General features: G+C 41.0%; 1 protein-coding gene across 2 annotated transcripts; it reads right to left on the reverse strand.

Moving 5' to 3' along the window:
* Positions 1-3,431: 3,431 nt before the first annotated feature.
* Positions 3,432-13,610, reverse strand: HSPD1 (heat shock protein family D (Hsp60) member 1). Of its 2 annotated transcripts, none has more exons than XM_059393127.1 (12): positions 13,521-13,610; positions 12,203-12,378; positions 10,732-10,984; positions 8,983-9,065; positions 8,346-8,441; positions 7,660-7,753; positions 7,227-7,395; positions 5,777-5,876; positions 4,970-5,215; positions 4,414-4,588; positions 3,935-4,113; positions 3,432-3,841 (listed from the first exon to the last, which is right to left on the reverse strand). In XM_059393127.1, the coding sequence occupies exons 2-12, from the start codon at positions 12,374-12,376 to the stop codon at positions 3,689-3,691; spliced, it is 1,722 nt and encodes a 573-aa protein (XP_059249110.1). In that variant the 5' UTR covers positions 12,377-12,378; positions 13,521-13,610; the 3' UTR covers positions 3,432-3,688. The 2 variants fall into 2 exon arrangements, with proteins under 2 accessions (XP_059249110.1, XP_059249109.1); XM_059393126.1 differs by lacking the exon at positions 13,521-13,610 and adding an exon at positions 13,302-13,436.
* Between the last annotated feature and the right edge of the window lie 53 nt (positions 13,611-13,663).

The raw sequence follows: 13,663 nt of genomic DNA on the forward strand, positions 1-13,663 counted from the left end.
TTTCTCTCGGGAAACGAAGAGAAACTTTTCCTTGGTGTTTTCCTGATTTTGAGGACATGGTTTGCAGCTACATCTGTCACCTTGTCACGGAAGGAGGAGGCAGTAATTCCGGAGGAGCCAACTCGAACATCAAGGGCTCAATGAACCAACCTTGCAATTGGCAGCTTTGCCTTCGTGGTTATATGAGAGAGCAGCGTTCCAGCGTGCTTCGACCACTTCAGGTCCGGTCTTCAGTCTTGCACTTCCTTGTAGCCACCCCGCTGTCCTGCGGTCTGTGCTGGTTGCTCTCTGGGCTGTGGTGCAGCTGTCATCCTAGGGCTCCCCTGTCGTGATCCCAGGATTTCCCTTCACCTTGCTTTTGGAAGCTCCCTGTATCCTGAATCTTGGCCTCCGGTTTTTTGTTTGTTTTTTTTTTTAATTAAGATTTTATTTATTTATTTATTTATTTATTTATTTGACAGAGAGAGAGATCACAAGTAGGCAGAGAGGCAGGTAGAGAGAGAGAGGAGGAAGCAGGCTCCCCGCTGAGCAGAGAGCCCGATGCGGGACTCGATCCCAGGACCCTGAGATCATGACCTGAGCCGAAGGCAGCGGCTTAACCCACTGAGCCACCCAGGCGCCCTGGCCTCCTGTTTTTAATTTACTTTCAAAATGCTGAGGAAATCTTTAAGTGGTTTCCTGAGAAAAGGCAAGCGGGATGTCAATTTTTAGAATCCCTGTGTCTGAATGGCCTTGTTTCATATTCACACTTGAGTATAGAACTCGAAAGATCATGTCCTCTCCCTCCTCATCCCAGTTTGAAGATCTGACTTAATCGTACTCTGGCGTCCAGTGCCATGCTTGAGAAGTCTTATGCCACGGTTATCCCCAGTCCTTTGTATAGGATCCATTTTTTTGGTCTCTGGAAGCTCTTTTTTTTTTTTTTAAGATTTTACTTATTTATTTGACAGACACAGCAAGAAAGGGAACACAAACAGAGGAGTGGGAGAGGTAGAAACAGGCTTTCCACGGAGCAGGGAGCTCAATGCAGGGCGCGATTCCAGGACCAAAGGCAGGCCCTTGACAACTGAGCTACCCAGGCGCCCCTCTCTGGAAGCTTTTAAAATCGACTCTTTATCCTGGGTAGTCTGAAATTGCATGCTCATCTGCCCTGTTGCCTTGTCCTAATTAATTGTGCTGGGCCCCTTGTGAGGAATTTGAATTATTTGTTAATTTCCTCCTCTCCATATTCTCTGGGTCTATCGGGCATTCCTAAGTAATTAAGATATTTGACTGTCCATGTTTATTCTGCTTTTTAAATTCCTCAATTCTATTTCTCCAGCCATTCTGTTAACTTTATATTGGCCATAGTTTTAATTTCCAAGAATGTTTTCTAATTGTTCCTTTTTATTAGGGCTTGCTTGGTTTATGGCAACAATATCTTATTTTTAAGTTATTAGATTTTTAAGTTTCCCCTTAGATCCCTTCTGGTTTTTGCTATTCCACCTTCATGTATAGGCTTGTCTGATGGTGGTATTATTTGAAAAGAAGGGACTAAAAAGCTTATTGGCATTAAGGTAGGGCATACTGACTAGTGGGTTTCACTGTGTAGTGATTAGGTGAGTCGGGCTTTTCACTCACTCTGAAATGGCAGAATCTGGAAAGTCTTTTCTGTTTTTTTCTTGTCCTAGAGAAATATGGGGGGGGGGGGGGCGCAGAAATAATGCCTAGCCTAATTGGTATTCTGTAAGGTTAGTGACAGTGGGAAAATATAATTTCTCGATTAAATGATTTCTCTGGTTACAGCTTTCAAAGGGTTTTGTAATTGCCTAGATCCTGGCTTAAGGATTCATTCCAGGCTGGCTCTTTGGTTTAAGAGTGTAAGCTCTTCAAACCCAGGTTCAAATCTGATGTCTACCACTTAATTATCTGCGACTTTGTATAAGCTACTTAACCTTTCACAGCCTTTTTACAGTAAGGGTAGTATAGATTTAGTAAGGAGTCCCTAATCCAAGATTTAGAGTTAATTCTAGTATGTAGTGACAAGCACTGATTCTTTTCTTCTGCTCATCTCTTTAGGCTGGTCATGCTCTAATAATCTTTTGAAGTCCAGTTTTTCATCTCATACCTTTTCTTCCCATCACCTAGCTTGGCCTGTAAGATAATTAACTAAATAAACCTTCTAAGATTTGATACTGGTTTGTCTTTTGCTACTTCTGTAGCCAAACTACATTCTAAGCATGTTTTGTTCACTTAAAATGCCTTTTATTTAGTCCTCTTTAATCTCGTCATTGTTTCTAATCCAAGCAAAGGACAGATAATTTTAGGTGTGATTTCAAGTGACTTTGCCTTTTGATCTGTGATGGACATTTTTTCCTTCTAGTTCTGTCCAAGCTTTGTACACAAGAGCACTTGCCTCAATGCCTAGCTTATACCTGTGTCTAGGCAGCCACCCCAAGGCCAAACTGAGGAGCAGACTAGGTCTTTTGGCACAGGTGAAAGCAAGAACTTGTATATCATTTCACAAGATCTTATGCCTTCCATTTATAATGTAAGCTTAGAAAGCAACTGTCTTGTGAATCATTCTGCCCCCAACATGCACACACCAGGTACTATAATAAAAACAAGCCATATTTCCGTTCTGTTTCCATTTCTAATCAAGACCAAGTGCACTGAGCCAGAAATGTGGTTTAAATTCTTAATAAAGGTGAAGACACCAGGCTGAGCCTATCATGGAAGGATGCCTTTCCCCACTACTCATTATGCTTGAATGGCACAGCTCTCTTTTCCACACAAGTACACGCCTACAATATGAACCCTGCCCTTCTTCTCACCTAACAAATCCATTTTTTTCCCCTTGTAATCTCTATACACGATTGGGGGCTGAAACTCACAAACCCAAGATGGAGAGTTCTATGTTCTTCCGACTGAGCCAGCCAGGTGCCCCAGGAATCTATTTCTTATTATGCCATGGCTTTGATGTACCTTTTTACCTCCACAAGAAATGACAAATCGCCCCTTTATGATGAGACCTCAACATAAAATACTGTCTCCACAGGAATGAGTTGTCACCTTTAAAATCTTCTGTTATCTTTGTGGTAATGTAACTGTCTTTAGCAAAGAAATAGCAGAACTCTGCAGGCGGAACACTTTTTTACACGCTTGTACCAAAACCTACCCCTCCTCTATTGGCTTTCATTTCTCTGAACTTCTACATCATGGAAAAGCTAACACAATTAACTTTAAACAAATTTTTATTACACAAAGGTTGTCACATAATTGGATATTTCTCTACTTTGTACACAATTATTCTTACTCTCCACAGAAAGGCTGCTTAACTTTTCATCTGGTGATGGCAAACACTAAAATCCTGATTTTAACAGAATTGTAGTAAAAATGCCTCAGTGATTTAAGTTGAAAGCAGTACATTGGTACATGGCTCTTGCACTCAGTTATCAGGAATGTACAAATGTCTTTTTATTCAAAAATACAAAATAAATTATCTGTAGGCATGGACAATGACAACAGTAAACCATTATATGTTGTCAACTGAAACCAGTAACTGATGGTTATAGTGATTTTCTTAAACATCAGCCAGCCTTTTCTTCAGTCATTTCCTTCAACTGACTTCTCTGAAGTTATGGGTGAGGAGCACAGCGTGGGCTTCCTCTCACAGTTCATTCATAATGATAAAGCACTATCCTAGGACTCAGAACATGCCGCCTCCCATACCCCCTCCCATTCCGCCCATTCCGCCCATTGCTGGGTCCTTCTCTTCTTTAGGAATTTCGGTGACTACAACTTCTGCTGTAGTTAACAGAGAGGCCACTCCAGCAGCATCCAATAAAGCAGTTCTTACAACCTAAGAAAAAAGTTTGATAAAATAATTACCTTTTTTTCTTAGTAAAAAATGAACAAGACTTCTTGAATTTTTAGAAAATGGTCAACTATTTACCTTTGTTGGATCAATGATTCCTTTTTCCACCATATTCACAAAATCTCCAAGCATAGCATCATAACCAACTTCTGGGGAACTCTGCATAATTTTCTCAACTATCAATGATCCTTCAACACCTGCATTCTTAGCAATGGTCATTGCAGGAATTTTGAGTGTTCTCTTAATAATTTCTATACCTGAAGATCAACAAATTTTAGCAAATTTAGTTTCATTCTTTTGTAAAAATTACAACACAATTCTATTTGTGAGACTACTGATAAAGGAAAACCCCCACTGGGAAATTTCACAGTTTAAATCATTCCCCTCAAAAGATGTGACGACTGGATCTTTCACATATTATCTGATTATCAGTGCTCTTCTATCTTTGTCATTCGGGAAACTGCTTTGTTATTTATTGTTCTATTTAATGGGCAGCAACAACATTCTACTAGACTAAAGTGAGGCTGCAAATCAACTCATTCGTAAGGCAATTTTACCAATTTTTTGATCTTCGTTAGTTGGAGTTAATGAATCCAAGGCTGGAATGCACCGAAGCAGGGCACAACCCCCTCCTAGAACAATGCCTTCTTCAACGGCAGCTCGTGTAGCATTGAGCGCATCTGTAACTCTATCTTTCTTTTCATTCACTTCAACATCACTCGTCCCACCAACCTAAAGATGAAAAGAATCCCAGTTAGTATGGGCTTCTCCCATTCAAGATGCTAACTGGCAAGTCACTAAACAGCACTCGGTTTATTTTAAAAAGGTATGTAATAAAGGCTGCCTATTTGTTTAAAAACGACTGCATGATTAAACAGCTAATAGGGTGAGTGCAGTGTCCCACATGAGTCCACTACCAAAGTGATCATTAACAGAACACCTTTTCCACAACAATACTTCTAAGATTCAATTCTGGTTTTAAGGAAGAAGAGTATATACTATCTCCATTTCCCAAAACATGTTGGTTACAAGGCACTATCAGGGAATACCACAGAAACAAGATGATTCTTGGGCCCAGAACCCAAGAAGCTCATTTACAGCAATCAATCTTACCTTCAACACAGCTACACCATCTGAGAGTTTTGCCAAACGTTCATTCAGCTTTTCCTTTTCATATTCGCTAGTTGTAATATCTAACTGCTCAATGATTTCTTGAATACGTTTTTCAATTTGAGCCTTGTCACCTTTTCCTTTTAAGAGCATGGCATCATCTTTGGTCACAATGACCTCTCCAACTTTTCCTAAGTCGTGAGGCTGAACATCTTCGAGATTTAGAGTCAATCCTTCTTCCCCAAAAACCTACACAAAAACATTTAAAAATGAATCAGTTGCAGGTTAGTCTTTCATTATACCAGATTTATCAACAATACATCATGCTAGTGTTCTGGTGAGAGAACCATCTTGTAATACTGTATTTTTCTGAAATGTGAGATAAAGACAATTCCTAGTCCAAATAAGCCTTGATCAAGTTTTCACTGTACTTCCACCTCTCACTTAATCCTCAATATAATCAGCTTCATTTGAGAAAGAATAAACTCAAACTTCTCCAAGGTCACTTTTGGTGGAACTGGGTCTAGACCTTAGATCTTAAAATCTTCTAAGTCCTATATCTTTTCTACTGTTTTCTTAAAAACAGAGTGGTCAAACAACTCTATTCTTGGGCAAGACTCATGGCAAGTTAGAGAAGGCACCTTAGTACTCTTTAATCCAACCTTCACCTCGCAGATATCCAAGAGAAACACAAAGTAAATAGTTCAGACAGTAATATCTCCCTGTGGAAAACAATAAACTCTACCTATAAATTTTAGGCCTGGAAGTATAAAACATTCAGTAAACCAAGGTCACATATATTTTACTTACTGCACCACCAGTAGCAATAGCCATGTCTTTAAGCTGGTTCTTTCTATTGTCACCAAAACCTGGAGCTTTGACTGCCACAACCTGAAGACCAACTTTTAGCCTGTTAAAAACAGTTAATAATGAGACTTAAATTTAATAAAAATGTTGGTCTAGTTCTTAAGTTTTAAATACTACAATTACTTAGAAAACCACATTTAAAAAAAAGATTTTATTCATTTACTGAGAGAGAGAGAGCGCGCATGAAGTTGGGGGGACACAGAGAGAGAGGGAAAAGCAGGCTCCCTGCTGAGCAGGGAGCCCAATGCACGGGTCAATCCCAGGACCCCAGGACTATGATGTGAGCCGAAGGCAGACACATACTGAAGTCAGCCAGGCGCCCCTGGAAACCATGCTTTGCTTTCTAATAAATTTTGGTCACATAAAGCCAAGAAAGAGCAACTTTCCATTCATCCGTATTTGCCAATATCCAGTTACCTTCTTCACAAATTGTCGGTTACGTTCCCGTTAAACAACCCAGGAACAAAAATGTTAATATAAACAAAAAACTTTTAAGTTAAACACAGTGATAACAATTTTAATAGACTGTGAAAATCAGAACAGTTACTAATTACTAAATTTGGGGATCAAATGAGCATTTACCCCTATCCTATGGGTTCTACATAGTATTAAATCAAGTTACTACTGGAATGACTATACTCTTCTGAGCCAGGTAGGCACCCCAATAACACCCTAAAACTCTGTTTACAGCATTACCTACCTGTCTTAAAGTCAGAATTAATACATTACAGGGGCGCCTGGGTGGCTCAATGGGTTAAAGCCTCTGCCTTCTGCTCAGGTCATGATCCCTGGGTGGACCCCCCATCGGGATCTCTGCTCAGCAGGGAGCCTTCCTAACCCCCACCTCTGCCTGCCTCTCTGCCTACTTGTGATCTTTGTCAAATAAATAAAATCTTAAAAAAAAATACATTACAGATTTTTAAATTAAATGAATAGACCTCAATTTATCTTAGGTTATGTGTCAATTCCTCTATTTGAACATTAATTAAAACCTTAAAAGATTATATAACACAGTGATAATACACTTTGATCTAAAATTTGAAAAATACTTTACTTCCTCCTATGCAAAATTAGAATTGTGAAAATATTTTTCCATAAACAGTCATTTCTTCAAAACAACTGTAAACATTTATAATAAAAATAGAGACATGACATACAAACTTAGACTATTTTATGAAAAACCTGCACAAAATTCTAAGGACTTTCAAACAGACCCATTCAAAAAGAACAAACCATTATAATGGGATCTAGAGTTCATGAACCACACCTGTATTACAAACAATGCTAGATACTAACACAAGTGGTTCAATGTGGGGGTACATAATGGAGATTTCAAACATCAAAAAAGTTGCCTTTCACTTGGAAATGTAAACCAAATACCATGGCTTATTACCTATTCAAAACGAGTGTACTCAGAGCTTCTCCATCAACATCTTCAGCAATTATGACCAAGGGCTTACGGTGAGCATTGGCAATTTCAAGAGCAGGTACAATGGACTGGACACTAGAAATTTTCTTTTCACTCAATAGAACATAGGCATCCTGGAATTCACATTTCTGACCTGCAAAAACAAAGAACCTTTCAAACCAACTTAAAAAGCTAACAATATTCTGAAAACAGCTGTAGTTTATTTAAATGAAAATCCTAAAAACCATAGTTTCAGTACATTTCAAGCGACTAATGAATTCATGCTTTTCCTTTCATTTCTTATTTACCGTAACTTTTGGAATACGTATATATTTATTTTCTTATAAGTATGACCTGGTAAATGCTTACAGTCTGACACACACAAGCTATGTTTTTAAAATTTCGTTTACTGACTTACCTTTTGAGGTATTAATAAAGTATGGAGAAATGTAACCTCGATCAAACTTCATGCCTTCAATAATTTCTAATTCATCATTTAGTGTTTTTCCATCCTATAAAAAAAATCAATTCGTTTTATGAACTTCATAAGGAAGCACAAAAAATTGTAATGATAGGTCAGATTAAGACACCCCACTGATCACAAGCATTAAGTATGCCAATGCCAGGGGCGCCTGGGTGGCTCAGTGGGTTAAGCCGCTGCCTTCGGCTCGGGTCATGATCTCAGGTCCTGGGATCGAGCCCCACATCGGGCTCTCTGCTCTGCGGGGAGCCTGCTTCCTCCTCTCTGCCTGCCTCCCTGCCTACTTGTGATCTCTGTCTGTCAAATAAATAAATAAATTCTTTATTAAAAAAAAAAAAGTATGCCAATGCCATACAGCATCAACTCCAATTCTTCAAAAATTTTCAAAATGCGTATTTGAATTTTTACATCTAGAAGACAGTATCATTTAAGTTAGAACAAATTCATTCCTGATAGCAAAGGCTAAAAATTCATATAGAACTCAGTAACTACTCTAATGTACAAAAATGCTAACACTATGTATAAAGGACTCAAATATATGAAACACATAGTTTCGATTTTTGTATTTGAAAACTGTTTTGATCGTAAGACAATCTTTCCAAGCTATCATTAAAAACACTTGCCTTTACTGTGATGACACCCTTTCTTCCAACCTTTTTCATTGCATCGGAAATGATGTTGCCAATTTCTTTGTCTCCATTTGCAGAAATGGTAGCAACCTAAAACAATCAAGTTACTCTTCCAAGTTAAAAAGGTTAAGGCCAGCGTCCTCAATCAGCTCCCCTCCCTTTCCTAGTAACTTCCAAAGCGATGCGGTGAGGCATGGGGCAGGGAGGAAAGTATGGTCAACGATGATCCGGTCTAATAGCTCTAACCAAGCCTTGATCCGGTTTTCAATTATTTTTAAATTCATCACTTGGCTACACTGTTGTTAAAAGGTATGAAATAAACATACAACTATTCTTTTTATAAAAGGCAGGCTTCCCCCACCCCCGAAAAAGTGGCAAAATTCTAACATGACAAAAAATTATGCACTTTTTGACAACTGGCCAAAGAATATTTTCCATAGAAACGAGTTTTACTCACAGCCATGTGGAACTAAAGTGGCAGCCCACTGAGACTCTAGTAATGGTCACTGAATTATTTTCAAATGTTCTGTAGCAGTTAAGAAATGCTTTCAAGGTTAGTGACTGGTTGGTACCATTATTCTGACACTGATACATGATTATGAAATTATCATAAAATATGAAAAATCCTTACCTGAGCAATTTCTTCAGGGGTTGTCACGGGTTTAGACTGCTTCTTAAGTTCAGCAATTACGGCATCAACAGCTAACATCACACCTGATTCAAGAATAAATGCCATTATAATACTTACTTTCTAATGTAAAAATTTCAATTCATGTTAAACATTTTAATGTGTTAATAGCCTATACAAAACTTCTGTGCCAGCACTTTTCCTCATGGCATGCACTGAAACAGGAACCTTCATAGATCAATACAAACTCGCAGGCCAAAATTATTTTGAAAACTGAACTAAGGAAAAAGAACAGTGTGTAATTTCAAGAATCTCATCATTTAACTCATTCTGTGTAAACTATTCCCAATCCAATCATGTTGTATGTTTGCAACAGGGTCACCCAACACTTCTCTCAATTTAATGACAGTTATACCCCTACAGGTTTTTTTAATTACCCGAAATGCCCTCATTTAATATCTAATTATAAGCAGTGTATTTGTTTCAGCAGTAAACAGCATCACAACATGGATTTAAGGGAACCCAATTTTGTTCAGCTGGGGTTAGTGCTAGCTCTTTCTTCTTTGAGAAAAGTTAACTTCAAAAAAATCCAAAGAAAGGCGTCTAGTAACAATCATTTTCTTGGAGAAGTAATCTTAATAACCTCAGTTAATACCTGTCCGTTATTTACAATCAGACTTGGAGAGAAAGGGAGAGAGCGCAGGGTGGGGAGGGGTCGGGGGCAGATGGGAGAAGGAGAGCAAGAATTTTAAGCAGGCTCAAAGCCCAGCACAGAGCCCAGAGGGGGGCTTGATCTCATGATCCTGAGATCAAGACTTGAGCTGAAATCAAAAGTTGGACACTTAACTGACTGAGCCACCCAGGCACCCCTGAAACTGCTTTAAATGTAACACATTCATTTGGACCTCCAATACAGAAATAAACGGAATGCTGACACATCGGTGTGCTGGGATGCCAATTCTGACAAAACTGTTACTAGCATCCCCTCTTACTCTCAAGTCTTCTTTTGGACAATAATATGCCCTAGAAATAAGTAGCAATTACACTTTCAAGATAGAAAAACCAAGTTCTAATACTCAGCTAGAAAACAGCAGTGACAGAACTATGAAGCTCATGCTGAAGAGCAGATCTATGCCCTAGAAATAAGTAGCAATTACACTTTCAAGATAGAAAAACCAAGTTTTAATACTCAGCTAGAAAACAGCAGTGACAGGACTATGAAGCTCATGTTGAAGAGCAGATCTTTAAATTGTGGCCTAGTTCCCCAAAGCCAGAAATAAGAAACAGAATGAAGACAGTGATGTACCATGTGCTCCTAAGAGGTAAAAACAAGCAAAAAACAAACGAAACACCTGCTTTTACATATATAGTAAAAAAAATTGACATCCTGGATGACTTAGTTTAGCCCTACTTTGTAAAATATCCAAAGTGTATCATCTCTCCCTACACTAATTCCCAAAAGTTTACTATTTTCAAGGTCCACAGTACATGCTGTATCTTCCAATAAACTTTCCTTATGTGCTGCAGAAAGGGGGTTCGCGAGCACAAAACACAGGGGAGAGAAGGACAAGTAATGTCTTAGTCCTGTTTTCCTCCTTAACACCTAGCATAGCACATACCACATAAACCAAGAATCCAGTCACTATTTGCTTTAGGAAAACTCAGATTTTTATTTTTTGAGAGAGGAGAAACAAGAATCAACTTTTTAAGATACTTCAAAACACTCTGGTGACAATGAAAAGACTTTCCTACCTCTCCTGATTTCCACAGGATTAGCACCTTTGCTAATCTTCTCGAAGCCTTCCTTGGCAATAGAGCGTGCCAAGACTGTAGCAGTAGTGGTGCCGTCCCCAGCCTCTTCATTTGTGTTATTGGCGACATCTTGAACAAGTTTAGCGCCAATATTTTTGTATTTATCTTTTAAGTCAATTGACTTTGCTACGGTCACACCATCTTTTGTTACTTTGGGACTTCCCCAACTCTGTTCAATAATCACGGTTCTTCCCTATAATTAGAGAACAACAAAAAATGTGACAGAACACATACTTTAAGTGCTATTTGGCTGAAAACACAACAAGCAGTTTTTGAATAATAGGATAATTACTTCAACACAAATTGTCACTTTTATCAGATCTGCAGCATCAGTCTCAAAAGCAAATTCAGACAAAATGCTTACAGACAAAATGACCCTTCTGTTGCTAAGCGTTTACTGCATGAGATTTTATGAAAGATAAAAATCCTAGAAACTAAGAGATGTCATCTATTAAAGACAACACCAACACCCCTCCAAGCCAAACAAGATATACCAAAACAACCTAGTAGGTTATAATGAAATTTGAGAAATTCTTCACATAATTTATTGTTAACTTTTGTCCACTGCCTGCTACCTTTGATAGTAATGTGAAAATTTACTTTAAAACTGGCTTTAAAATACTAACAGTAAGCGAAGTGTAAGTCACTCTTCCACGGAGGGCTGCTTCCATGTTAAATCTCCGTTATGGTGCAAACAGCATTGGCAGCTTCTGTATTTGAACCAAAGCTGCTACTTGTGAGGCATGCCATATTTTTATATACATTTTATATATACTATATATATATAAAACACTTTGATATTGGAGCTGTCAATCTGAAATCCATCATCACTTTACTTGTGCACCACCCTCAAAGGCCTTCTCAAATTATTTGTTACCCCTCACTCACTAACCTCTCCGTGTTAAATATGAGACTTAAAATAGTAAATGTGCTTTGGAACAGAAATTTTTAAATGTGCTTTGGAATAGAATGGACAACAGAAAAACATTAAGTAAAACTAGCACCTACAAGCACATACTTGAAGTACGACAGGAGATAAAATACATACTTCCGTCAACGGTATGAACTACTGGGAAAAAAATCTAAAACTTGGAAGGTAGACTTCATCTCGCTTGCCTATTTGCCAATCCTCTTTCATCTATGAGTTACTACTCAGTTACATCATACATTATAGGAAAGAAAGTTCCGCACATTTTAAAGAAACAGTTTAAGTTTTAAGACCACTGTATCTAAGTAAAAGAAAAAGTTTAAGCAGTAACTGGGAACTGCTTAAATGCGTATATTGGGGTTTCTCAACAGTGGATACGGAAGTACTTACTATTCATTAGCTTGGTGTGATTATCTGACACCATTAAAATATTACTCCTTAACTCAATACTATAAATTACAACAGAATAAAAAACATCAATACCTTTGGCCCCATTGTAACGGCTACAGCGTCGGCTAAAAGGTCTACACCTTGAAGCATTAAGGCTCGGGCATCTGCACCAAATTTTACGTCTTTGGCATAGGCCCGAGTGAGATGAGGAGCCAGTGCTCTGGACACTGGCCTAATTTGGCGAAGGACTGCGGGTAATCGAAGCATTTCTGTGGAAGGGGGAAACAATCAGATTAGCAGTACATCAATACTAGCAGTACCTCTGTGTATTACAGCAAACATGGCATCTATACGCCACAACAGAACAAGAAACGTTAGAAGTTGGATTGACCTCTGCCAGTCACTGCTCCCGGGCCACGGAAACTAGGTTCAGAACACCCAACTACCTGCGTAAGTCCCCACGTGAGGCCGTCCCCGCGCCTACCCTAGAGCACCACCAGCACAAAGCACACCATCGCATTGCCCAAGGCCACCTACCCGGGCCGCTACAAACGAGTTACTCTTTCAGCGCTAAAATAGCCTTGAGAGCAAATCCACTCCAAATGTCCTCCTGAAAAACCAAGTCTGCAGCAAAGGGGTGGGCTACCAACTAGAGCGACCAAGGGAGAAAAAACGTTCCTGACGGTGCAAAAATCTGCTCAGCGAGATGTATCTTCATGTATCTACTCAGGTTACTGTATCAGAGCAGCCCGCAGGGCCGCGATGCTGGGGGCTCCGGCCCGGCCCACGCCGCCCGGCCCCACGTGTCTTTCCTTTAGGACGCCCTCAGCAAGGTCAAGAGTGGAGAGCTGTCCGGGGGGGCCAAAGGCGGCTGCGACCACCCTCCCCGGCGCCCTGCAGTCGACCAGGACAGGGTTGCCACGGAAAGCCCACGGGAATACACTCCCCCGACTGCACACGGAGTCCCGGGCAAGCCCTCCCTCCTGCGCCCTGCCCCGGCGAGCAATCCACGCCGCACGTGATGGGCACCGACATGGACCCGTGAGGCCTGGCCCGGCGCTCCGGGCCTGCGGCGCCGGGGAAAAGCCCTGGCTCTCGCCCGCCGACCCAGTCAGCGGGGGACCACAGCGGGGGAGAGGGCCGGCTCGGGGGTCCCGGGCGCCCGCAGCGGCGGCGCGGGCCGGCCGTGTACCTGCGGGGCAGCGGCGGAGCGTGCGCACGGTGAGGCAGGCCGTCGGAGACGAGTGAGGGACAGAGTGCACCGCGCGCACGGCAAAGAGCCCGTGTCCCCTCCCTCCGCCGCTTTTCCCCCCGCCCCGCCGCACCGCGTGTGCGGGCGGCTCCCACCCCTTCCCGTCGGCCGGGGCCCCGCAATCGGCACGGGCCACGCGCTAGCTCCGCCCCCGCCTACCCGAGCAGCGCCGGGCCCGCGGGCGCAGCCTGCTCCGGCCGGCTTAGGCTAGTTCCCGGGCCGCACTCGGTTCCAGAACTTTCCGGGAAGCGCGGCGCGCTCTGTGGGTCAAGGTTCAAGGCGCGTCATTTCCGGGAGAGGGG

This window comes from Mustela nigripes, chromosome 3, assembly GCF_022355385.1.
Source record: "Mustela nigripes isolate SB6536 chromosome 3, MUSNIG.SB6536, whole genome shotgun sequence".
NCBI lineage: Eukaryota > Metazoa > Chordata > Mammalia > Carnivora > Mustelidae > Mustela > Mustela nigripes.

Coding starts and splice junctions, on each gene's coding strand:
- HSPD1 (XM_059393127.1), bottom strand. CDS start 12,376: ATGCTTCGATTACCCGCAGTCCTTCGCCAAATTAGGCCAGTGTCCAGA. Junction 7,754..8,345: donor AGGGTGTCATCACAGTAAAG/GCAAGTGTTTTT, acceptor TTTTTTTTATAG/GATGGAAAAACACTAAATGA. Junction 5,877..7,226: donor AGTACACTCGTTTTGAATAG/GTAATAAGCCAT, acceptor TGTTTTTAACAG/GCTAAAAGTTGGTCTTCAGG.